This window comes from Gigantopelta aegis, chromosome 10 (assembly GCF_016097555.1).
Source record: "Gigantopelta aegis isolate Gae_Host chromosome 10, Gae_host_genome, whole genome shotgun sequence".
Taxonomy (NCBI): domain Eukaryota; kingdom Metazoa; phylum Mollusca; class Gastropoda; order Neomphalida; family Peltospiridae; genus Gigantopelta; species Gigantopelta aegis.
Genome location: NC_054708.1, coordinates 48,587,299 through 48,612,761, shown reverse-complemented (window position 1 = coordinate 48,612,761; position 25,463 = coordinate 48,587,299). Strand labels below are relative to the sequence as shown.

The following is a 25,463-nucleotide window of genomic DNA, read 5'->3' as shown; positions in this document are numbered from 1 at the left end:
TGCATAACGAATCATTCTACATGTTCCTTTTTTGTTCACTCAGTCTCTCAGTGTGAGGTGCAGTGATAATATTTGTCTTCACTAAGAAAAAAGGTACACAAGATAGGTGTTATCTTTTCAGTGCCATTAGAGATCATTTGAACATTTTGCATTTAGAACTGTGTTAGAAAAATTGCATTTATGAGTTTCCTATATACAGTGAAACCTGTTTAAACTGGACCCTGAACAAACTGGAAGCCTGTCAGAATTGGCAGTTTCATGGTCCCAAATTTTGTAAATTCTATAACGCAATCCTCTAAACACTGGATCCTGTCTAAATCAGATAAATATTAGGTCCTCAATGTGATCTGGTTAAGACCGATTTCACTGTACTACAACCCTGAAAAAAAAAAAAATGACCACAGCCAAAAAAATAGTCTCCATAGAATTGTCCATGGCAATTTTGCAGTTAATATGTCGGAGATTAGTTTAATTTGTCAGTATTACAAAAATTAAATACTGGTTATTAATTAAGAAAAGTGACAGAAAATTGAAAGTTCCATTGCATAGTCAGTTGCCACGTTAATTACCAGGTTTGTACTATAAACGTCATTATTACATTCACTAGGGATAAAGGAACATCACAACACACTGGAGTTTAATTTCTATACTAAATTTAACTTTGATAAAGGTTGGTGGTTTGTATACAGACACTTCATGAAACATTTTGATGGTACATGTATTTGTTAACAGAATGTCAAATTTCTGTGGTCTCATCGAACTATTTAGTCTTAATAACAGTATTGGTTTTGAAGAATGAGCCTGAAATGTTTCTAAATTTTAATTTCAGTAACAAAAATGGAATGATGATACGGACTCCAGATGCAGAAAGCATGAAGAGATTTCTGTCTGCTGTCATAAGCTGGGAAGAAGTGAGTTAACCCTTGTGGTATTAAGACATACATTCTGAATCATATGCATCAACAGACTCGGGTATTAACCTATTTATAGTCAGAAGATGACATGATGTATGTGTACTCATCCTGGAAAAATAGCTTTTAGCACAAAATCAGTACATTCATGAAAAATAAGTTATTTTTTAAAATGAAATGGTGCAAAAAGAAGGGTACCAATGTCATACACTTGATGTGAGGTTAAATACGGTTGTTGCAATTATTGTTTTTCGGTTTGTCTCCATTTACATTGACATTTCTCTGTCCATCTCCATTTAACTATCTGGTAACATCTTCTTTTATCTCAGAGTGTTGTGAAGGAGACGGAGGTGTTTAGAATTTAAAGGGATTTGTCTTTATCACAGAGTCTTGTGAAGGAGGTGGAGGTGTTTAGAATGTAAAAAGATTTGTCTTTATCACAGTCTTGTAAAGGAGGCAGAGGTGTTTAGAATGTAAATAGATTTGTCTTTATCTCAGTCTTGTCAAGGAGGTAGAGGTGTTTAGAATATCAAGAGATTTGTCTTTATCACAGTCTTGTGAAGGAGGCGGAGGTGTTTAGAATGTAAAGAGATTTGTCTTTATCTCAGAGTCTTGTCAAGGAGGTGGAGGTGTTTAGAATATCAAGAGATTTGTCTTTATCACAGTCTTGTGAAGGAGGCGGAGGTGTTTAGAATGTAAATAGATTTGTCTTTATCACAGTCTTGTGAAGAAGGTGGAGGTGTTTAGAATGTAAAGAGATTTGTCTTTATCACAGTCTTGTGAAGGAGGTCGAGGTGTTTACAATGTAAAGAGATTTGTCTTTATCTCAGAGTCTTGTCAAGGAGGTGGAGGTGTTTAGAATGTAAAGAGATTTGTCTTTATCACAGTCTTGTGAAGGAGGTGAAGTGTTTAGAATGTAAAGAGATTTGTCTTTATCACAGTCTTGTGAAGGAGGTGGAGGTGTTTAGAATGTAAAGAGATTTGTCTTTATCACAGTCTTGTGAAGAAGGTGGAGGTGTTTAGAATGTAAAGAGATTTGTCTTTATCACAGTCTTGTGAAGGAGGTCGAGGTGTTTACAATGTAAAGAGATTTGTCTTTATCACAGCGTCTTGTGACGGAGGTGGAGGTGTTTAGAATGTAAAGAGATTTGTCTTTATAATAGTCTTGTGAAGGAGGTGGAGGTGTTTAGAATGTAAAGAAATTTTGTCTTTATCACAGAGTCTTGTGAAGGAGGTGGAAGTGTTTAGAATGTAAAGAGATTTGTCTTTATCACAGAGTCTTGTGAAGGAGGTGGAGGTGTTTAGAATGTAAAGAGATTTGTCTTTATCACAGAGTCTTGTGAAGGAGGTGGAGGTGTTTAGAATGTAAAGAGATATGTCTTTATCATAGTCTTGTGAAGGAGGTGGAGGTGTTTAGAATGTAAAGAGATTTGTCTTTATCACAGAGTCTTGTGAAGGAGGTGGAGGTGTTTAGAATGTAAAGAGATTTGTGTTTATTGCAGAGTCTTACGAAGGAGACGGAGGTGTTTGGTGGAGATGTGGTTCTCTCAAACCAGGAGGAGCTGATGGTAATCAGGAAAGAAATGGAGGCTTGGACCGACAAGGCTCTCAAGGTGTTTGGACGACACCGCGGCTTCGAGGGAAAAATCCATCCGGAACAGACAAACATGCTGGAACTGAATGAGGTTCGTTCATTCACATAATGAGATAATTGGATTTGTAGGACTTTCTCAAGATCTTTTGGGATTTATTTTTTTCACGCTTTTTTTGGTGAGGTTATGATGCAGTATTTCTTGTGTAAAATTATCAATGTATAGCGAATTAAATAAGGCTTTTGTAATTTTTCAGAACTTACAGATATAGCTAAAGCCAGCCATTATTATAAGCTAGATGTGGTTGTTATCAACAGAAGTATATTGTAAAAAAAAGTTTACTTTTTGTGTATTTAGGAAGTAGAAGAGTTGTTACAGCAGTTTCACAACAGAGTTACTGGGGAAAACGGTGAGTTTGAGAAAAATATTAATTTTGTTCATTTGTAATACAAGATTAAATTATCAGTTTGTCTTTTGGAGATAGCAGAACAAAGAGAAACATAATTTCTGGTGAAAAATAAAGACAATCTTTTGGAATTTCTTTTCATATAAAAAGTTGCACTTGGAAAATGTGAAATAGGTGAAATCTTCAGGAAATAGGTAAAATTTAAAAACTTCATATTTTTTTTTAAAGTAATTTTGTTTAGCCAGAAAGTCCATACAAAATGAAATAAAATTCTGATAAATTTTGTAGCATTAAAATTTTACTCTTCCCTTTTTTTGTATGAAATATCTCTTCATGTTGTCTTCCATGGTTGAAGGATTGGTGACCAGTCTTATTTACCTGGGTAACGCCACTGAATTCTGGCACGTGAAGATCTCATCCTGCGTGAACGGGGTCACGCCACTCACTGAGTCCGACTGGGACAGCTTCTTCGCTGTTCTGGATGACTGGAACAACACACTTGACTTGACGATGGAGTATGTAGGGAGTACACAGAAGATAGATGATCGGAAGGAAGAAAAACCACACACTAGGTAGATGAATCAGGCAGGATGATGGTCTCACTCCGCACTTTGTCTGTTTGCAGACAGTCGATGTATCCAGAGGCATGTTCAGGAGGGCTAGCAATCGCATCACTCGCTAGACTGGTTTTTACACCTAACGATAAATGGATGTGATGTGATAGAAGATGATGGTACCAGTCAAATTGTTTGTGAGCACTCAGCCTCCTGAATATGCCACTGTTGTACATAGAATTTAGACAGGACATATATTGTATACTTATTCATTAGTTGAGGTAACCAGATCATAGGTGTGGATTCAGTTTCAGAGATTTTTTTTTTCAAAAGTGAGTCATATTCCTTTAGGGATAATAATTAAAAATAACAAGGTCAATATGCAAATACATCTACTGAATAAATATCACTTGATTAATTTGTATACCTTATAATAAACTTACCAAATTTTATCATATCTGAACTTCTGTCTTATCTGAAGTTAAAGTTTGTTTTTGTCTTTAACGACATAACATGACTAGAGCACATTGAGTTAGTAATCATCGGCTTTTGGATGTCAAACATTTAGTAATTCTGACATATAGTCTTAGAGATAAAACCCGCTACATTTTTCCATTAGTAGCAAGGGATCTTTTATATACTCCATCCCACAGACAGGATAGCATATACCACAACCATTGATATACCAGTCATGGTGCACTGGCTGGAACGAGAAATTGCCCAATGGGCCCACTGATGGGTGATCGATCCTAAAGCGACTGCACATCAAGCATGCGCTTTACCATTGGGCTACATCCCGACCCTCTGTCTTATCTGAAATGCCAGGTTTGTCTGCATGGAATTGATGATGGTACAGTATAAAATATAATATAAGATAATGTAAAACTTCAGCCGTCTACTTGAAATTTAGATAATAGGACTAGGTTTCTGTTTGTTCATTGACAATATTTTTATACTTGAAAAAATTCATATAGAATTTTTATATTTTAATTCATGTAATTTGTTTTTGATGTCCTGTCTATCTGTTATCATTTTTGCACACTGTCTTATGTGGTAAATCTTCTACAGACCACACTATGAACATTCTGTAGCAGGTTTGCCATACTTTGTGTGCATGTTCCACCTGACCTGAGACATTTTCTTGATAACCAACAGCTAACCCAGTGTGTGGGTCCTCTTCTGTGGGTGTGCAATATAGGTGCTAGTTGTTCATTTGTTTATACTTATTTCCATGCTTATATCTAATTACGGTTCAAACATGCTGTCCTGGATGACTTTAAATAGTGATAATAATGTCCACAATACATAATTAAAGAGATATGGGAGAGCTCACCAGAAATAATTTTGTGTTCATGTAATGTTTTGACTGGTGTAATATATTGGTCAGATTTGTGAGACAAATTTTCAGGTCTTTGAATCAATGGGGTTACAGGTTTTCGATCTTCATAGGTCTACTGTTGTGTGTTGTTTTTCTAGGTGTTCAAACCAGTGGTGAGACTGGTGGTTTGACGTTCTGCTTTTGTGCCTTAACTTTCTCTTTTCTTAAAATTTGATTTTGTTTATAATAATGAAGTCATTAAAAGTAGAAGTGTCACAAACACAATTATCTGTAACAAACTGAAAAAGTGTCTTTACAAAAATAATATATATAAACCATGTATCATCTTTGGAATTTTTTTAATTAATTTTAATTTGGTTTATTTATTATTATTTCTGTAACTGTATATGTGTGTTTGGGCAATTATTAATTTGTATGTAAAATATAGTTGGGGCAGTATGTGTGAATTTATTAATATTTATGTTTCTGTCAATCCTTTTCTTTTATTTTGAAATGACTTCTTGCTTATTATTCACATATGAGCTTTGTTGAGTTTATTTGGTATGCTTGCAAAAAGCCGTTTGTTGGTTGCTAGTTACATATATCAAACAGATTTTCATATGTATAAATATATCATTATTTTGTTCTAGATCAAGTTATTTGAATAATCAATTTGTTTCATTATCTACACACTAATTTAGCATTAATATATAATAGTTATATATCTCTTAATATAATAGTTATTTGTTAAATGTTCAAGATAAATAGTAATAAAAACAATATTTTCTAGGTGTATTTCTTGAACTGATGAGTTTTTCCCCTGATATTAGCACATATACCTATACAAGTATGAGTTTACAAATGATCTGCACAAAACAACACTATCAGATATATTGACCCTAATGGTTTTCATATGGAGATTTCAACAATAAGGGTCTGTACACTAATTTGTTTTACATCTATATATATATATATATCTAGTGTATATATACTGGTATGTGCAAATGAATGTAATTTTAAAGGTATTTTTGTTCTTACTTTTACATTAAGTTTGAGACATGACTTTAAAGTTTCATAGCTAAACCGATGTAACATATTGCTATTTGTGTTAAGCTTGAGTATTTTATACTGTTTAGAATTGACATTCACGACACAATCCGAAAGACTCAGATGTGGGCCACAAGAGCCAACAATTCTATAGACAGTGAAGATGCCAAGCTCATAGAGCAGGTGAGTAGAGGGTGATCGTTGATCAATACTCCAACAGTCAGTCGGTTTTCTGTTAATTTTTCAGGTTATTAATTTATGCAATATTCAGTCAGTACAGAGGTTTGTTGTACACCTTCAAACATTGAATTCAAATAATAATGTTGACTTGCATGAATTAATATTTTTAGATAATAGTATTGTTAGTTATTCTGCTTCTCTTGAATGAACTCTACCTTGAGTAAAGTCTTTCACGAATAAACTACTTTGAAAAAACAATATCCTGAATGAATTGTGTTGATTGAATAAAATGCATTGTGAATAAAGTATCTTTTGACAAATCTTCAAAAACAAATGGTATTTGTAGTCAAGTATTTCATGAATAAAATATTTTTGAAATAAAGTTTACTTTCCTATTTTGTGATTGTGCTGTGTCCTCTGTTTCAGATTTCCACACTTCACTCAGAAATGGTCAACTGGATTGTTCAGATGTTGCTGCATCTGGCGCCAAACAAGGAAGGTAACTCTGTGGAGGCTGGGGAAATGGCGTTGATGGGCACCTCTCCCATTTCATCACTTATTGAGACGGCAAAATCACTTTTCGGACGTCTTGATACATTTTCAAATTATGTTACACTGTAAGAATTGAATGTTTTTCTGTTTTAATGTTTATCAGGAACATATTAATATTTCTTTGTACATCTCTTTTTGTTCAGTACTAGTAGTACACCTATAAATACAGCGGGGTTTTAAGTTGAATTTAAATGAGTCTTTTTTCATAAAGCTTAGCTGTATTAAACATTTTCTTGACTAAAAATTATGAAACAACAGTGACCAAACATAACAAAGTGGTTCTTAAAGTTTCATTTGGATTAATTCATTATGTAATTTATCCTGCAATCATTATATATACATGTATTAGCAAGATACGATGACTAAATTATTTCTTTCATATTTTCGGTCTCTGACTAATAATATAGTTTCTTTATACTCTATCCTGACCTCTGACCTTGTGCATCGGGAGATTTCGTAGCCATTTGGCTGTTGAATGTTTGGACCGTAAGATGGATAAAGGGGAAATGCACATGGTCAGAGGTCAGGATAAGTATTAATAAAAGAGAAAACACTTAAAGTTTTCATCAGTTTTTTTTAAGATGGATGTACTTTTAGCCAAGTTATAATCAGCAAAGGAATGTTGATCTTTGACTCTACTATGTAAACAAATGTTGTGTTGTTAAAATATCTTATTTAATTTTCATATTATGAAGGACTGCAAGATAAATAAAATAACTGGTTAGTCTTAAGATATCAGTTTTATCAAGCTCAGGTCTGTTGACAAACACTGCAAGGTACCTTCATATGTCATTGGCCATTCTTGCCTTCACAGGCTAAAGCTAATACCTTAAAATGGTAACGAGTTATTACCAGTTATTCTCTATGTATTCACAATCTTCCGTTCATATTTGGTAAATTGTAAGCTGATATCTTAAAACAGTAACCAGTTATTACCAGTTATTCTCTATGTATTCACAATCTTCAGTTCGTATTTGGCGAATTGTAAGCTGATATCTTAAAACAGTAACGTTATTACCAGTTATTATCTCTGTATTCACAATCTTCAGTTCATATTTGTGAATGAATTTTTGTTTGTTTTAATCTACAGCTGCTGTAATGGAATTGTTGTGGACAACACGAGGAAGCGACAAACCAACATGGAGGATAACGCCGACCATGAACTGAAGGACCTCAAGAGATTGAGAGTGAGATTTTACTAGATTATAGCAAAACTTGCCACAGACCTTTGGTTTTGATGACTGCAAGCAGGACTTTCCCTTGCACCTGTTTGTGGTACAATGGAAACAGAGCTGATGTAGTGGGTGTTTTGCATTAAAGGCACTTGGGATTCAAATCACCCGGCCATAGTTTTTGAATCCTATAAATGCCCTTTATGTAAAACACCCACTACATTACATTAGACGTCCACACATAAACACACTTCACCTACAGTGCCCTCATCTCCGTCCTGTCTGTCTGTCCATCTGTCCGTCCGTCGGTACTGTTTTAATTTCTATGTTTGTGTTTTGTTAGAGCGAGTGTTCCGACTGGATTAGCATGGCTCAGATTCTCATGAGTCAGCTCACGGGAGAGACTGTGGCGGAACTGTTTTAATATCTATGTTTGTGTTTTGTTAGAGGGAGTGTTCTGACTGGAGAGACGATGGTGGAACTGTTTTATTGTCTATGTTTGTGTTTTGTTAGAGCGAGTGTTCCAACTGGAGTGACAGTGGTGGAACTGTTTTAGTGTCTATGTTTGTGTTTTGTTAGAGGGAGTGTTCCAACTGGAGAGACGGTGGTGGAACTATTTTAATGTCTATGTTTGTGTTTTGTTAGAGCGAGTGTTCTGACCGGAGAGACGGTGGTGGAACTGTTTTAATGTCTATGTTTGTGTTTTGTTAGAGCGAGTGTTCCGACTGGAGAGACGGTGGTGGAACTGTTTTAATGTCTATGTTTGTGTTTTGTTAGAGGGAGTGTTCCAACTGGAGAGACGGTGGTGGAACTGTTTTAATGTCTATGTTTGTGTTTTGTTAGAGGGAGTGTTCCAACTGGAGAGACGGTGGTGGAACTGTTTTAATGTCTATGTTTGTGTTTTGTTAGAGGGAGTGTTCCGACTGGAGAGACGGTGGTGGAACTGTTTTAATGTCTATGTTTGTGTTTTGTTAGAGGGAGTGTTCCGATGGGAGAGATGGTGGTGGAACTGTTTTAATGTCTATGTTTGTGTTTTGTTAGAGTGAGTGTTCCAACTGGAGTGACAGTGGTGGAACTGTTTTAGTGTCTATGTTTGTGTTTTGTTAGAGGGAGTGTTCCAACTGGAGAGACGGTGGTGGAACTATTTTAATGTCTATGTTTGTGTTTTGTTAGAGCGAGTGTTCTGACCGGAGAGACGGTGGTGGAACTGTTTTAATGTCTATGTTTGTGTTTTGTTAGAGCGAGTGTTCCGACTGGAGAGACGGTGGTGGAACTGTTTTAATGTCTATGTTTGTGTTTTGTTAGAGGGAGTGTTCCAACTGGAGAGACGGTGGTGGAACTGTTTTAATGTCTATGTTTGTGTTTTGTTAGAGGGAGTGTTCCAACTGGAGAGACGGTGGTGGAACTGTTTTAATGTCTATGTTTGTGTTTTGTTAGAGGGAGTGTTCCGACTGGAGAGACGGTGGTGGAACTGTTTTAATGTCTATGTTTGTGTTTTGTTAGAGTGAGTGTTCCGATGGGAGAGATGGTGGTGGAACTGTTTTAATGTCTATGTTTGTGTTTTGTTAGAGTGAGTGTTCCAACTGGAGAGATGGTGGTGGAACTGTTTTAATGTCTATGTTTGTGTTATGTTAGAGCGAGTGTTCTGACCGGAGAGACGGTGGTGGAACTGTTTTAATGTCTATGTTTGTGTTTTGTTAGAGCGAGTGTTCCAACTGGAGAGACGGTGGTGGAACTGTTTTAATGTCTATGTTTGTGTTATGTTAGAGGGAGTGTTCCAACTGGAGAGACGGTGGTGGAACTGTTTTAATTGTCTATGTTTGTGTTTTGTTAGAGCGAGTGTTCCGACTGGAGAGACGGTGGTGGAACTGTTTTAATGTCTATGTTTGTGTTTTGTTAGAGCGAGTGTTCCAACTGGAGAGACGGTGGTGGAACTGTTTTAATGTCTATGTTTGTGTTTTGTTAGAGCGAGTGTTCCGACTGGAGAGATGGTGGTGGAACTGTTTTAATGTCTATGTTTGTGTTTTGTTAGAGTGAGTGTTCCGATGGGAGAGATGGTGGTGGAACTGTTTTAATATCTATGTTTGTGTTATGTTAGAGCGAGTGTTCCAACTGGAGAGATGGTGGTGGAACTGTTTTAGTGTCTATGTTTGTGTTTTGTTAGAGCGAGTGTTCCGACTGGAGAGACGGTGGTGGAACTGTTTTAATGTCTATGTTTGTGTTTTGTTAGAGTGAGTGTTCCGACTGGAGAGATGGTGGTGGAACTGTTTTAATGTCTATGTTTGTGTTTTGTTAGAGTGAGTGTTCCGATGGGAGAGATGGTGGTGGAACTGTTTTAATGTCTATGTTTGTGTTTTGTTAGAGGGAGTGTTCCAACTGGAGAGATGGTGGTGGAACTGTTTTAATGTCTATGTTTGTGTTTTGTTAGAGCGAGTGTTCCGACTGGAGAGATGGTGGTGGAACTGTTTTAATGTCTATGTTTGTGTTTTGTTAGAGTGAGTGTTCCGACTGGAGAGATGGTGGTGGAACTGTTTTAATATCTATGTTTGTGTTTTGTTAGAGGGAGTGTTCCAACTTGAGAGATGGTGGTGGAACTGTTTTAATGTCTATGTTTGTGTTTTGTTAGAGTGAGTGTTCCGATGGGAGAGATGGTGGTGGAACTGTTTTAATGTCTATGTTTGTGTTTTGTTAGAGCGAGTGTTCCGATGGGAGAGTTGGTGGTGGAACTGTTTTAATGTCTATGTTTGTGTTTTGTTAGAGTGAGTGTTCCGATGGGAGAGATGGTGGTGGAACTGTTTTAATGTCTATGTTTGTGTTTTGTTAGAGTGAGTGTTCCGATGGGAGAGATGGTGGTGGAACTGTTTTAATATCTATGTTTGTGTTTTGTTAGAGCGAGTGTTCTGACCGGAGAGATGGTGGTGGAACTGTTTTAATGTCTATGTTTGTGTTTTGTTAGAGCGAGTGTTCCAACTGGAGAGACGGTGGTGGAACTGTTTTAATGTCTATGTTTGTGTTTTGTTAGAGCGAGTGTTCCGACTGGAGAGATGGTGGTGGAACTGTTTTAATGTCTATGTTTGTGTTTTGTTAGAGCGAGTGTTCCAACTGGAGAGATGGTGGTGGAACTGTTTTAATGTCTATGTTTGTGTTTTGTTAGAGCGAGTGTTCCAACTGGAGAGACGGTGGTGGAACTGTTTTAATGTCTATGTTTGTGTTTTGTTAGAGCGAGTGTTCCGACTGGAGAGATGGTGGTGGAACTGTTTTAATGTCTATGTTTTAGTTTTGTTAGAGCGAGTGTTCCGATGGGAGAGATGGTGGTGGAACTGTTTTAATGTCTATGTTTGTGTTTTGTTAGAGCGAGTGTTCCAGCTGGAGAGACGGTGGTGGAACTGTTTTAATGTCTATGTTTGTGTTATGTTAGAGGGAGTGTTCCAACTGGAGAGACGGTGGTGGAACTGTTTTAGTGTCTATGTTTGTGTTATGTTAGAGTGAGTGTTCCGACTGGAGAGACGGTGGTGGAACTGTTTTAATGTCTATGTTTGTGTTTTGTTAGAGGGAGTGTTCTGACCGGAGAGACGGTGGTGGAACTGTTTTAATGTCTATGTTTGTGTTTTGTTAGAGCGAGTGTTCCGACTGGATTAGCACGGCTCAGATTCTCATGAGTCAGCTCACGGGAGAGACGGTGGTGGAACTGTTTTAATGTCTATATTTGTGTTTTGTTAGAGTGAGTGTTCCGACTGGATTAGCACAGCTCAGATCCTCATGAGTCAGCTCACAGGGAGAGACGGTGGTGGAACTATTTCCAGTCCGCGTGCCTACAGGAACCAGTGAGAGTCTGAAGCTGTCAGATGCGGACAAGAGTCGGACCATGTCCAGCCGAGAACTCACCACCAGTGATGGGACGAGGGAAAGCGGGAGGAGTTCTCCTAAAGAACAACAGAGGGCGCCTGTGAGCATAATTAACTGATTATTGTATAGTCAGAAGCACATACCGACTCCCGTTGCTAAAATCTTCTAAAAAAATTCAATAAATTTTTACAAGGATTAGTTGATGACAAATATTCATTATTTGCTGTGTATATACCAGGCGTTTATAAAGTTTGATTATTCAGTATCTGTTTATTAAATGTTATAATATTTATTTATCTACAGTGAGACCTTGATAATCCAGACAGTATGGTGTTTTCTAAAAGTGTCTGGTTTATCGAATTTACATAGTACTGCAGTGTTGAAGATTAAATATTTTGGGCAGTATCCCAGTTGGATACTAACATTTCAAAATCTGGTATCCCACCTGAGAATTTGGTATCCCACTTAAATGAAATTCATAAATAACATCATAACAAACATGGACGACACTGTTACTTAACTTCACCAGTAAATGACGACTTTCATTGTTTCAGCAAAAAACAACATTATATGGTATCCAGGTGGGATACTGGGTTATTGAAGTCTGGTATCCAAAATTAAATGCTGGTATCCCCGGGATATCGGGATACCGTTAATCTCGAACACTGTACTGATTCAGACCTGAAGACTTATTTCCCTTGAATGGCAAACCAATAAAAGAAATAAGCAACAAATACAGATTTGTATTGGTGAAAAATAATTCTAAATGAATATTTTAAGAAAACAATTCAATTTTAAAAGTCATTTCTTAACTACATTTTGAATTTTAAAATTGATTTGTACCGACATTTTGCTTTTAATTTAATGTATTAATCTTGAGATTAGAATAAAAATAATATACAGTTACGTTTTACCAATGACATTTGGGCTTAATTTTATTAATTACATTTTATAAAGACGATGAACAGTATGCTAAATCAGTGAACCATGTCATTCCCACGTTGAAGGAAATCTATCGCACAAAGAATCAACAATTAAACATACTCGGAGGTGTGAGACCGAACTTTTGGCATATGTTATTTGTCTACTGACGTTTACTGGCCATGGTGGTGGATACTGCTGCTTACTGGCCATGGTTGAATGAACTTGTAGCAAGTTAGACATTTTTTCTAGTTGCATGATCAGTTTGAAGAAATTACGTCCGATCAAGTGAAGCAGTTTGTCTTTATTTTTACAAATTGTTTTGGATTATGGTCGTCCTGGTCGGGAAGCTGAATATCTGGACTAACAAACACATTTATATAGTGGAGAGTTTGTTTTGTATGTCGGGTGTCCATAAGGTGCGGTTCCTGGACTACTGGAGTCCAGATAATCGAGGTCTCACTGTATTAGGATTGAATAACTTCGTATGTTCACAGAATAATCTCTAAATAGTATGTAAAATTTAATTTGTTGTAGTCAGTGCAACTTTTAGAGTTTAACATTACTTTCAAAATTTTCAGTTGCCATATGTCTAAGAATCTACATTATAATAAATCATTGATTTGCTTCAATTCATGTGTATTTTCCCTCAGAGTGAACAGAAAAGAGTGGAGACACCAGCTGCCAGTGCTGAAGTGGACAAAAGCCTCCCCACAGAGGCAGACGTTATTAAAGAATCTCAAAAAACTGCAGAGCCTCCCAAAACGCCAGAGCCTCCCAAAACGCCAGAGCCTGAAGAACAAGTAGAACCACAAGAACCAGCATCTGAGGCAGGTCCTGAAGAACCTGTAGAGAAGGAAGGGGAAGCAGAAACAGAAGACAAAGTTGACACTGTTCAGGTAAATTACATCACTCTTTACATAGGGAACCAGTCAAACCTTTTGGAGGAGATATGGACGTAGTTCATTTGTGATGTATATTCTTGAACTATGATGGGTGGTTCTTCATCTGTAGATCTATTGAAAGTTTTCCAGTTCTTGTGGCTTCACCACTGTAGTGTTCTGCCTAGAGATTTGTGAGTGCTGAAAATACCATGCCTGTGTGTAGTGTGGACTTACTGACTTTAATATACTGATATAGTGTCAGAATGATAGTTGGCAGCATCGTTTGCTGGTCAAAACTATAAAGCAGCAATGGAACCTGACCTGTCTCAACGTTCATGAGTAGAACTCTGCTACATGTTTCTTAGAATCCATGGCATGCACTGTGCTGTTGGTGGAGAGGTGCATGTTTAGCTGCTAATCAAGAGGAGTAGCTCATGTAGTAAGCTGTGGGTTATCTCACTTGTACTAATCTCTGACCGGCCTCGGTGGTGCAGTGATTAAGCCATCGGACTACAGGCTGATAGGTACAGGGTTCGCAGCCTGGTACCGGCTCCCACCCAGAGCGAGTTCTTAAGGGCTCAATGGGTAGGTGTAAGGCCACTACACCCTTTGCTCTCTCACTATAACCACTAACCAACTAACAACTAACCCACTGTCCTGGACAGACAGCCCAGATAGCTGAGGTGTGTGCCCAGGACAGTGTGCTTGAACCGTAATTGGATATAAGAACGAGCATAAGTTGAAATGAAATGAGAACTAATCTCTGATCCAGGCACGTGGCCCAGAACCTCGGGTTGTGATGCCTGGACCTTTCGGATTGATGAAGAACTTGTTGATATTGTTATTCCATAATACCATACTTTATCTGTTTCTTCATTAATACATATTTGCTAATAAACTAATAGCCTGCTCAAGTACTCAGCTGTTTGAGAGCTAGGCCGACCTTTGGACAGTTATAATTGCTTTCTGCCATCGGAGACAACTCTAATGAAAATGTGGGATTTCTGCCGACAATTGAGTAGACAATGATTATTGCTCTAATATAACAACAATGTTATGATTGATGTTAAATTTCATTACATTACCGGTACTCATATTCGGGTTCACTGATAACAAATATTTCACAAAAGAAAGAAAGAAAGAAATGTTTTATTTAACAACACACTCAGCACATTTTATTTATGGTTAGGCTATATGGTGTCAGACATATGGTTAAGGACCACACAGATAGGGAGAGAGGAAACCCGCTGTCGCCACTTCATGGGCTACTCTTCGATTAGTAGCAAGGGATCTTTTATATGCACCATCCCACAGACAGGATAGTGCATACCACGGCCTTTGTTACACTAGTTGTGGATCACTGGCTGGATAATAGTAATAGACACACTACAGGATAAAACCCTGACAGCATCCCATTGAACAGTGTTTTGGTTAAATGTGTAGGTGCCCACAGGTTTTCTCCTGTAATATAATGTGTAATGGTATTTTTAATGACAAACATAGGATTATTGTTGCATTAGAGCAGGAAGTTTTGCCTATTCGATGGTGGGCAAAGATCCTGTGTTTTCATTATAAGAGTTCTCTAATGGCAGAGAGTGAAATTATAACTGTCAAATGTCCATTTACATAGATCTCCAACAGCAGAGTACTTAGGCTAATAAACTCGTAAAAGAAAATAAACGTTAAAATAATAAATGCATTGAATGAATTAAAATAAATGTTTGCATATAATACCACCGTTAAATAATATTTCTGAATCAGTTGGTTACTTTAATTGACTAGTTTAAATGCTTAGAGGCACCAATACTGGCATGTATATTATTACAGAACATTGCAATGCATCCGCAAAAATTAGGTACGTTTGTTTCATCAGTTCTAAGACTAATTCCTGACATGACACGTTAAGTGTTATGCAACCAACGGCTCACCACTGGGATGGTACAAAATGGCTGCTCTCGTTATATATAATAGCCATCACATTTAAGCATTTTATTAATTAAATATAAGATTATATTTGTTGATTTTAAGCATTAATGTGCATTATATATCTTTGAATATGCATACCAGTCCAAAAGCCTTGTGCGAGCATTCCTTTAAATATTTATGATTTCAGTAAATTTCCTGTCGATGTGTTTCTCGTTTTCTATTAATATTCACCATTAGCTCAGGTCCATTGTCAGGCGACAACACTCATCTTGTGTGATTGGATAGGTATGAAATAATACAGAAAATAAGATGTAACTTCAGCCTTGAGAGCTGTATATACTGGATTTTGGTTTAAACAATATTTATTAACCATTAAATATGCGATTTTGGGATCGGCCAACAGGCATGAGGCTATATTAAGGCCTCTCCCTACATTTTTTAAATACAAAGCCATACAGCCAAGATGACAAATTTAATAAATTGATATTTGTAACGAAGACAAATGAAGTGAACAAAAGGAGAAAGGGGGAGAGAGAGAGAAAGAAAAAGAAAGAGAGTGAATGGGTGTAAGTGAATGGTTAAGTCGTATCAAAATGTTTACTATTTATAATGAAGTCCTGGACAGATTTGAATATGCAGGTATTTTCTTGGTTACTGAGGTTCGGATCACCAAATAATAAAATGTTACAACTGAAATAAAAATAATTAGACAAGTGGGTATTACGAACCACGTGGTAAATAGGACAATAACTTACAACTTTAGTCATTTAAAGGCGTTATTTCTCTATTCCTCTTGTTATTGTTTTCAAACCCATTGTACTTACAAATAACATAAGTTCTAGTATACGTATCTTACACCTTTGAAACACCCATCATTTGGATAGAAACTATTCTTTCGTCATGTTTATCCTTCCTCTCCATTTTTCTGTCCCCCTATCATAAGTCTTAATTGTTTTTTTTGTGTTGTTTTTTTGTGTTTTTTTTATGCTCTTCCTCTTCTTCGTTAAAAAACGTGTTGTCCTTACTACATTAGACACCCACGTAAAACAGTTAAAAATGTGTTGTCCTTACTACATTAGACACCCACATAAAACAGTTAAAAACGTGTTGTCCATACTACATTAGACACCCACGTAAAACAGTTAAAAACAACAACAACAAAACCTTTTGGTTGTCGATAAACCTTTCTTTATGTTCTTTTTCCCCTTCCTCTCTGTCCCTCCCCCCCCCCCCCCCCTTTTTTTTCTTTTTTTTTTTTCTTTTCTTCTCCAATGCAAGCTCGTTTTACCTATCATTCTTGACCCTCGGATCATTTTAAAATGCGTATGTATGTACCCATAGGTAGGTAGGTAGGTATAGGTAGGTATGTAGGTATGTATGTATATGTATGTATATGAATACGGTTGTGCAGTATATGATAAGAAATGTAATGAATATAACTCCCATACATATCACATACTGTTTATATACGTACTATGAAATATAAAACCTTTACCGTAATGTTATACAGGTACACATAATCATGTTATAATTTTATTATTGTTGTATGTTGTAAGATGATGATTCAAGGCACCCCAACCTTGACATTGCCAGTGATCTGGGGGTAATAAAGGTTTAGAAAAGGAAAAAAAAATATATTAAAAAAATAGGACAATAGCTGGGTACTGCAGGGTTTTAATCCCGGTACCAGCCCCCACCCAGAGTAAGTTGTGTAACGGTTCAATGCAGAGGTGTGCATGAGGCCCACACCAATACTTGCTCATTAAAAACTTAACATTAACCCACCCTGTCCTAGACAGACAGCCCAGGTAACTGACGTGCTCAGAACAGCATGCTTTTACCATAACTGGATATAAGCCAGCACAAGAATGAAGATGCTGAAATTTTTTTATGTTTTTGTTCAACATACTCTGCAGATCACAATACCCATTTACTGAACTTTTATAATCTCAAGTGTCATACTTTACTATTTGGAGATTCTAATTTAAGTGTCCAAGAAAATATCTCTATATTTAAATCTGTTCAGAATTTTCTTATTAATAGTAAGCGTTTCGAGATCAGTTAACCATTTAACCATTCTAACTGTTTGCTATTTATTCTTTGTTTCTTCTACACACTCCTCTCTTCTATTCCCCCAACTATCCATGTTATCTTTATTGTAATATTGTTCTAGCCATCTTGATGTATAACATGTATATTTGTTAAATGTAGGGAGAGGCCTTAATATAGGCACTTGCCTGTTGGCCAATCCCAAATATTGTTTAAACCAAGAGTAAAGTTAGACTAAGACAGGCAGTGATTATTGTTGTGTTTGTGTGTACAGGAAGGACGTGAGATGGTGGAGCTGCTGGGACAAGATGACAACACTCACCAGGCCGAGCTTCAGGCAGAGAAATTCTCTGAGGTCGATATGAAGGTAGATGCACATTTTGTCTGTGATAAATAATGTCAGGGTGAAAACACTAGATATTGGGTGGGGTATTCTGGATTTTCCTCTTCATGTGCATTGAAAAAAATCATACAATGAACTCTTCTTTTTTGCCAAGATCATGCAAAGCTTTCCGGATATTTTGTTCATGGTTGTTTTCATCTCTGACTGAACTATTACATAAACCAATAATCTGACTGAACTAATAAATAAACCAATAATCTGACTGAACTATTAAATAAACCAATAATCTGACTGAACTAATAAATAAACCAATAATGAGAAATGATTTTTCAGCTATTGCACTGTTTTTCTTGATGTGTGCTTTCTTAATTTTGTGAACACAATTCAAAGGTCAGTTATGGGGCAAATGTGGTTGCCAGTTTTCATTTTTCAAAAGCCTTTAAGATAATGAATGGCCTGTCCTTTAAATTGTAGCAGTTTTATTATGATTCATTGATGCATAAAGTATTTTGATTCTCTGAGTTATTGAAGTTACTTTTAGTTTTAAATGGATTACAATAACTTGTTTTATTTTCTACCAATTGTTCTTTATTTGAGGTAATTTGACTGGGGGGGGGGGGGGGGGGGGGACCATACCCCCCCCCCAAAAAAAAAAAAAAACCCACCAAACTCCCCCTCCCATTAATTGTATCATTATTATGGGGTTTATTAATTATATACTAGGTAGATCTTGTTTTACCAGTAATCATGTTTTCTATAAGATAAGATTCCATGTTATATACTTGTAGGCCATTTCTTACACTGAACTAGTAAACACACCTACACCAGACACACAGCGAGCCTTTGAGGCAATAGCAGCTGTTCAGACTCTCCAGAACCAACTCATGTAAGTAGTCATGTGTCTAATCTCCAGAGCTAACTCATGTAAGTAGTCATGTGTCTAATCTCCAGAGCCAACTCATGTAAGTAGTCATGTGTCTAATCTCCAGAAGTAACACATGTAAGTAGTCGTGTGTCTAATCTCCAGAGCCAACTCGTGTAAGTAGTCATGTGTCTAATCTCCAGAACTAACTCATGTAAGTAGTCATGTGTCTAATCTCTAGAAGTAACACATGTAAGTAGTCATGTGTCTAATCTCCAGAGCTAACTCATGTAAGTAGTCGTGTGTCTAATCTCCAGAGCCAACTCATGTAAGTAGTCGTCTGTCTAATCTCCAGAGCCAACTCATGTAAGTAGTAGTGTGTCTAGTCTCCAGAACCAACTCATGTAAGTAGTCGTGTGTCTAGTCTCCAGAACCAACTCATGTAAGTAGTCGTGTGTCTAGTCTCCAGAACCAACTCATGTAAGTAGTCGTGTGTCTAGTCTCCAGAACCAACTCATGTAAGTAGTCGTGTGTCTAGTCTCCAGAACCAACTCATGTAAGTAGTCGTGTGTCTAGTCTCCAGAACCAACTCATGTAAGTAGTCGTGTGTCTAGTCTCCAGAACCAACTCATGTAAGTAGTCGTGTGTCTAGTCTCCAGAACCAACTCATGTAAGTAGTCGTGTGTCTAATCTCCAGAACCAACTCATGTAAGTAGTCGTGTGTCTAATCTCCAGAACTAACTCATGTAAGTAGTCGTGTGTCTAATCTCCAGAACTAACTCATGTAAGTAGTCGTGTGTCTAATCTCCAGAACCAACTCATGTAAGTAGTCGTGTGTCTAATCTCCAGAACTAACTCATGTAAGTAGCGTGTGTATAATCTCCAGAACTAACTCATGTAAGAAGTCGTGTGTATAATCTCCAGAACTAACTCATGTAAGTAGCGTGTGTTTAATACCCAGAACTAACTCATGTAATTATTGGTGCATGTAAGTCAACTTAAATCGAACTAAGCTGTCTTAATTTACAATTTAAATGTTTATTTTAATGTGTATTTTGCCTCTCTATTAGCTTATTTCATGTCTAAAAATGTCATTAGCGCACCATATTATAAAAGCTGACAATCAATGAGGATTCTGTTTGACTAAATGTTGTTTTATTTGTCTCGCCTTGACAAAGTAAAAAGGTGAGCTATAGTTCTTAATTTCCCATGGTGGTGGCATCAACTTTTGTACCTATGGATGTTCATCTATTAAAAGCACATTGATCATGGGTGTCCAAGGGTGGCAACACACGTTGGCACACAATAAAGTATAGATATAGTCAGCCATATGCAGACACAGACAAAGTAAGTGAACATTTGAGAGAGGGAGGCCTGACTGATTGAAATTGTGGGCTTGAAGTGCCCAATTTTGTAAATGGGTTCAGGAGCATTCTCCCCTTGAACAGTTTTGAAAACTAGATGTTCTGAAATGCATTCTACAAGTGAACATTCATCATTACAATTGCTAATAAATGCAACGCGTTTTAAATGCATTTTTCACCATGTTTAATATTTGTATGCATGTGCGTGTGCTGAATATATAAACACCACAGTCGTGTACCAAACTGTTAGATCAAATAAAATAATTGCTTATAACGAACAGCTGTACGATCAAGTAAAACAGTTTATTAGAATTACAGTTGCAAACCCGGCTATTGCGACCATCGGCAGGACTTATTAAAATTGATCTTAATAGTGGGGTGGTCCTAATACCGAATTACCAACACTGAAAATGTTTGGTAAATACTGATTGTGAATTTTACGTATCAGTTGTCCGTGAACAATTTGTCTAACCTGAGAAAGTAATAGGCGACGACAGTGTATTGGCGGTTACATTGAACAATTTGTCTAACCTGAGAAAAGTAATAGGCGACGACAGTGTATTGGCGGTTACATTGAACAATTTGTCTAACCTGAGAAAGTAATAGGCGACGACAGTGTATTGGCGGTTACATTGAACAATTTGTCTAACCTGAGGAAAGTAATAGGTGACGACGGTGTATTGGCGGTTACATTGAACAATTTGTCTAACCTGAGAAAGTAATAGGTGACGACAGTGTATTGGCGGTTACATTGAACAATTTGTCTAACCTGAAAAAGTAATAGGCGACGACGGTGTATTGGCGGTTACATTGAACAATTTGTCTAACCTGAGAAAGTAATAGGTGACGACGGTGTATTGGCGGTTACATTGAACAATTTGTCTAACCTGAGAAAGTAATAGGTGACGACGGTGTATTGGCGGTTACATTGAACAATTTGTCTAACCTGAGAAAGTAATAGGTGACGACGGTGTATTGGCGGTTACATTGAACAATTTATCTAACCTGAGAAAGTAATAGGTGACGACGGTGTATTGGCGGTTACATTGAACAATTTGTCTAACCTGAGAAAGTAATAGGTGACGACAGTGTATTGGCGGTTACATTGAACAATTTGTCTAACCTGAGAAAGTAATAGGTGACGACGGTGTATTGGCGGTTACATTGAACAATTTGTCTAACCTGAAAAAGTAATAGGCGACGACAGTGTATTGACGGTTACATTGAACAATTTGTCTAACCTGAGGAAAGTAATAGGCGACGACAGTGTATTGGCGGTTACATTGAACTGCAACAATAATCAAGTGTCAAACCTACTTCAGTTATTTATGAGCTTGGACCCCGGTCTTATAATCATGGCATTTGTTATCGGGTTCTGTGAAAAATAAAGTACTAGGATGGTATAGCATTTGCTTTCATAAAAACATTTCACTCTGTGTAACTTACTTTTCAACATTATTGTGTGCAAGTCATATATTTGAGAAATTAAAATTACTTTCTCGTTGACATTATAGCTAGATCAATGACAAATGTTGCTAAATGCCAGTATTTTAAACTTTAGATTTAGTTAAAGTGTGTGATGTCAAGCTACATTTGTGCCAGTTGTTATAAAGTCATATAACAGTTAATAATTCTCATATTAAAAACCAACTGTGATAAATCCTCTATTTATTATTGAAAATGCAATGAAATAATATCTGAAAACAATGCCATCAGTCACTAAGTGAAAATAACACTCCAAAGATGTTAAAATGACATCATTAGTTGGTTACACTCATTGTTCAGTTGACTTGTGATTTGGGTTTGTTCACATTAATGGTATATTGATAAAAGTAATATTTATTAGAAATTTCATGCTTCATGACAAACCTTGTTCATGTTTTCTGTCTGTGATAAACTGAGACATGGTTGTTGCAGAATGACAGAAGAACGAGCACAGCATGCAGAAGAACAGGCATCCAGCTTGGATCTGGAACTGACAAAGACCCAGGAGAGAGTGAGGTACTTGGAACAAGAGATGGAGAAGTCGGCACAGGGTGTTGAAATGTCCCCACGACGTGGCTCAGCCTCGCGGCGACGCTCCTTAGGGAGGCAGGAAAGTCTCAAGGATGAGAAGAAATCTGGAAAACAGAAATCACCGAAAAGCAGGAAGAAATGAAAAACAAATGTATAGATTTTGACATTGAAATCGGGTTCCGTGCCAGTACAACCTCAAAGACTACATTGTAGGCTTCTACTAGAGTCTGGAGACTTCAACATGTTGAGAGCAACACTATACAATGGTAAAATGCAAACAGCATTACTTTATAAAAGTTTCGATTTTAAATGTTTTGTATGCACAAGCTCTGTTGTGATTACGGAACAATGTTACAATTGAAGGTTTGCCTTGAAGTAATGGTTTATTGAAGTCATTGATAGGAAGCTGAAACAGCATAATGAAAGTTAATTATACCTGTCCATTGTTTTGTCATACTGCAGTAGGATGTCAGAGTTTGGTTTGTTTATTGCATTAGTTTGTATTAAATGATTTATTATTAAATTAATTAAATTAATAATTAATATGTGGTGTCATACTGGTTAAATGGTTTATGATAAATATATGTGCAGGCTGTTGCACGTTTGTTGACACTACTGCTATGGTTTTGCATTGATGTTATGATTTATAGTAAATACCTGTACATACCATAACTCATCTGTTGTAGAACACTTATGTGATTGATGTTGAGATACACACAACAAATCACCATACGGCAAATGGAGTGTCTTGCATGTTACTGCTAAGAATATTTATAAATATTTCATTTATTTATTTATTTTTGTCAGAATATTTAATACCCATTAGAAATAATAACAGTACATGTACATATTATATACAATATATTTATTGGCAACCACAAATGAAGACTGAGAGCAGGGCTGGATTTAGACCATGGGGGCCCAGGGTAGAGCTGGATTTAGACCTTGGGGGACCAGGGCAGGGGCCTGGGGCACTTCAGGTTCGGGGGCCCCTCAACATTAAAATTATATTACATGACAAATAAAAAAAAATGAACTAATTTTATAATTATTAATTTTTTTTATTAAGGAAGTCCTTAGCCTGGGGGTCCCCTCTGGCAGGGGGGCCTGGGGCAATTGCCCCCTTTGCCCCCTTATAAATCCAGCACTGACTGAGTGATGCTCACCAGTACTTTTTTGTAATAAGCAACAGCAATATTGGTATAAACCATCTTCAGTGATTGGAACTAATCATTACTAGATTATCTCTGCCCCGGGTTGGGTCCCCGGCCTTCCAGAGATCAAACTCCAGGGCAGACATGCTCGAAACCTCTGTGGTATATGGGCGCATTAAAAACTTACTGAACGGAACTAGATTATGCTAACGTGTACATGTTTTTCTGTACCAATATTATGCATGTATTGTGGACTTCATTTCTCAAATTTTACCAATACATCCAGTATAAAAGATGCGTTCTTACTAAAACTTTTAAACGACATTTTATTCTAAACATTTCTTAAGAAAAATCTCAGTGAAGGACTAGAATTGTTAATAGAGGCAATCCAGAATGAGAAATTTTTCATAGATCATGTCACATTATCCTACAACATTCCAGTGTCTAATAGTTACTCTTATTTATATAATGCCACTTACATTGTAAATATCTAATAATATTTATGTTTCTTATAAACTATGTTATACCATATATTTTATTTCATACTACATGTCCATCAAAGTGTCTTAAGGTGGAATTTAGTTTTCTAATGAAGATATATTTTTAATAAAAAGCAAGTGTAGGTTATCCCGGAGTAAAGATGTGTAACCGAAAATAAATAAATATTATTTAGTTAACTACCGTATATAGTTTGTCCTTTGCTGTATATATATAAACACTATTTTTTAAATTAATATCCACTGCCAAATTCAGTTGCCAAAGCAAGTTTTTAAATAGAACCCACTTTTGGCATACAATGGAAAATGTAACGAATAATCGCACACTCCATTCTTGTTACATGTTCGGCAATTTTCATCTCTGAACTCTTGTAATTGATATTAGAAAAAACTGACTTTTCATTGATGTTTTTCATTTTTGACTTTCTCTGTTAACGGACCAGGAAGTGTTTTTTCATTTGTTGCTAAATGTGACATTACTGGTTCACGGATGCTCGTGAGCATTAGAAAAAAATGTGACGTGCACGATAATTGAATACTCCATTATATTCATATTTTTGTCAACAAATTTTAACAAATACATTAATAGTATAAATGTCTTTTACAAGATTACTTTTGGGAACACTTTCTTACTCAAGCAGCCTAAATATCAAATTCATTTGTATGAGGTAATTGTCAAGTGGGATGCCTTTATAGGAACATATTTATAATAGATAAACTAAGTTACCAGGTCATAGATTTCATGTTCATGTTGCTTTGTCAGCACTGTAAATTATATACAATGTATATAGGGGTCGTATATAGGTACTCCCATTTGTGAAAGTAATCACTGTTACCTGTACTTTCTGTTTGCTGAATTTGGTTAATGATTGATTAATTATATAAAAATGCCTGTATTACAAGAGGATTTTATTCCTGTCATTTTTGTTTTTATGGTTTAGGTTTTATCACATATTCATTAGAACAATGATTGCCGTGAGAATCTTTTATATGTCCAATAAAAAAGTGTCTATTTTTAGATTTATTGTCTTAGATATATGTGTATGTGACTTCTGCTGTGATTTGTGACTTATTTTTATGATCAGTTGTGATTTTTAAATGGTTGTACATGTACAATATGTTGCTTATTACAAAACAAACTAGACAGACTTTAGACTGGTGGCTAGTCTCAAAACTGTTTATTTTTAGATGGTAATAAACATACCTAAACCAAAACAAGTTTAACCCAAGTATTCACTGATTGAATTGTTGTTCTTCGTTATTTTACTGAAAGTATGAAACCTACTTGTATTTTGTTTTTCCTAAGCTTTGTTTTTTCTAAATGTTGGTAAAAACTGTTGAATTGTGTGTATTAGGGTTGTTTCAGAATTGGTCACAGGGGGAGGGAAGTCGGTACTGTAATTATTACTTTATGCCTAGTGGGTCTTCCGCATTTCTAAATTTATATTTTGTGGGTGGTGGGTATATTTAAAAATGTGACCATTTCTGGAACAACCTTTTCATGTATTTAAAAGAATCCGTCCATTTTAGTTTATACAAATCAAATAAATATGGATTATTTACAACTGAATGTGATACAGTGATTTTTATGTGTGACTTTTACAGGGTCATATTTTATATAATATAAAATAAAATATTATAGATTAAAAATGGATTTAATGTATTTTGGTTTGTTTTTATTTGGATTTTTGTCTTATTAGTGTGAGAGATGGACTCATTGGGTCCATTACGTTTGCCCCTATTCCAATTATTTGTCTACAGTTGGTATTTTAAAAAACATGTATGTACTATCCTGTTTGTGCAAAACCACTGGCCACTTTCTAAAATGGTTGGACTAAGCACATGTTGTGATTGGAGGGTCAAGGACTG

At 36.3% G+C, this 25,463-nt stretch overlaps 1 protein-coding gene across 1 annotated transcript in view; it reads left to right on the top strand.

Moving 5' to 3' along the window:
* LOC121383660 (axonemal dynein light chain domain-containing protein 1-like) overlaps positions 1–25,253 on the top strand; it is a 42,585-nt gene extending 17,332 nt beyond the window's left edge. The window contains exons 15-27 of the mRNA XM_041513754.1: positions 830–911; positions 2,414–2,596; positions 2,861–2,912; positions 3,265–3,481; positions 5,918–6,011; positions 6,435–6,625; positions 7,651–7,747; positions 11,453–11,556; positions 11,882–11,903; positions 13,153–13,398; positions 17,633–17,725; positions 18,490–18,587; positions 21,845–25,253. Of these exons, the coding sequence (XP_041369688.1) occupies positions 830–911; positions 2,414–2,596; positions 2,861–2,912; positions 3,265–3,481; positions 5,918–6,011; positions 6,435–6,625; positions 7,651–7,747; positions 11,453–11,556; positions 11,882–11,903; positions 13,153–13,398; positions 17,633–17,725; positions 18,490–18,587; positions 21,845–22,085 (1,720 nt within the window). The 3' untranslated portion in view covers positions 22,086–25,253. The remainder of the gene's footprint in view (positions 1–829; positions 912–2,413; positions 2,597–2,860; positions 2,913–3,264; positions 3,482–5,917; positions 6,012–6,434; positions 6,626–7,650; positions 7,748–11,452; positions 11,557–11,881; positions 11,904–13,152; positions 13,399–17,632; positions 17,726–18,489; positions 18,588–21,844) is intronic.
* Positions 25,254–25,463: the final 210 nt, after the last annotated feature.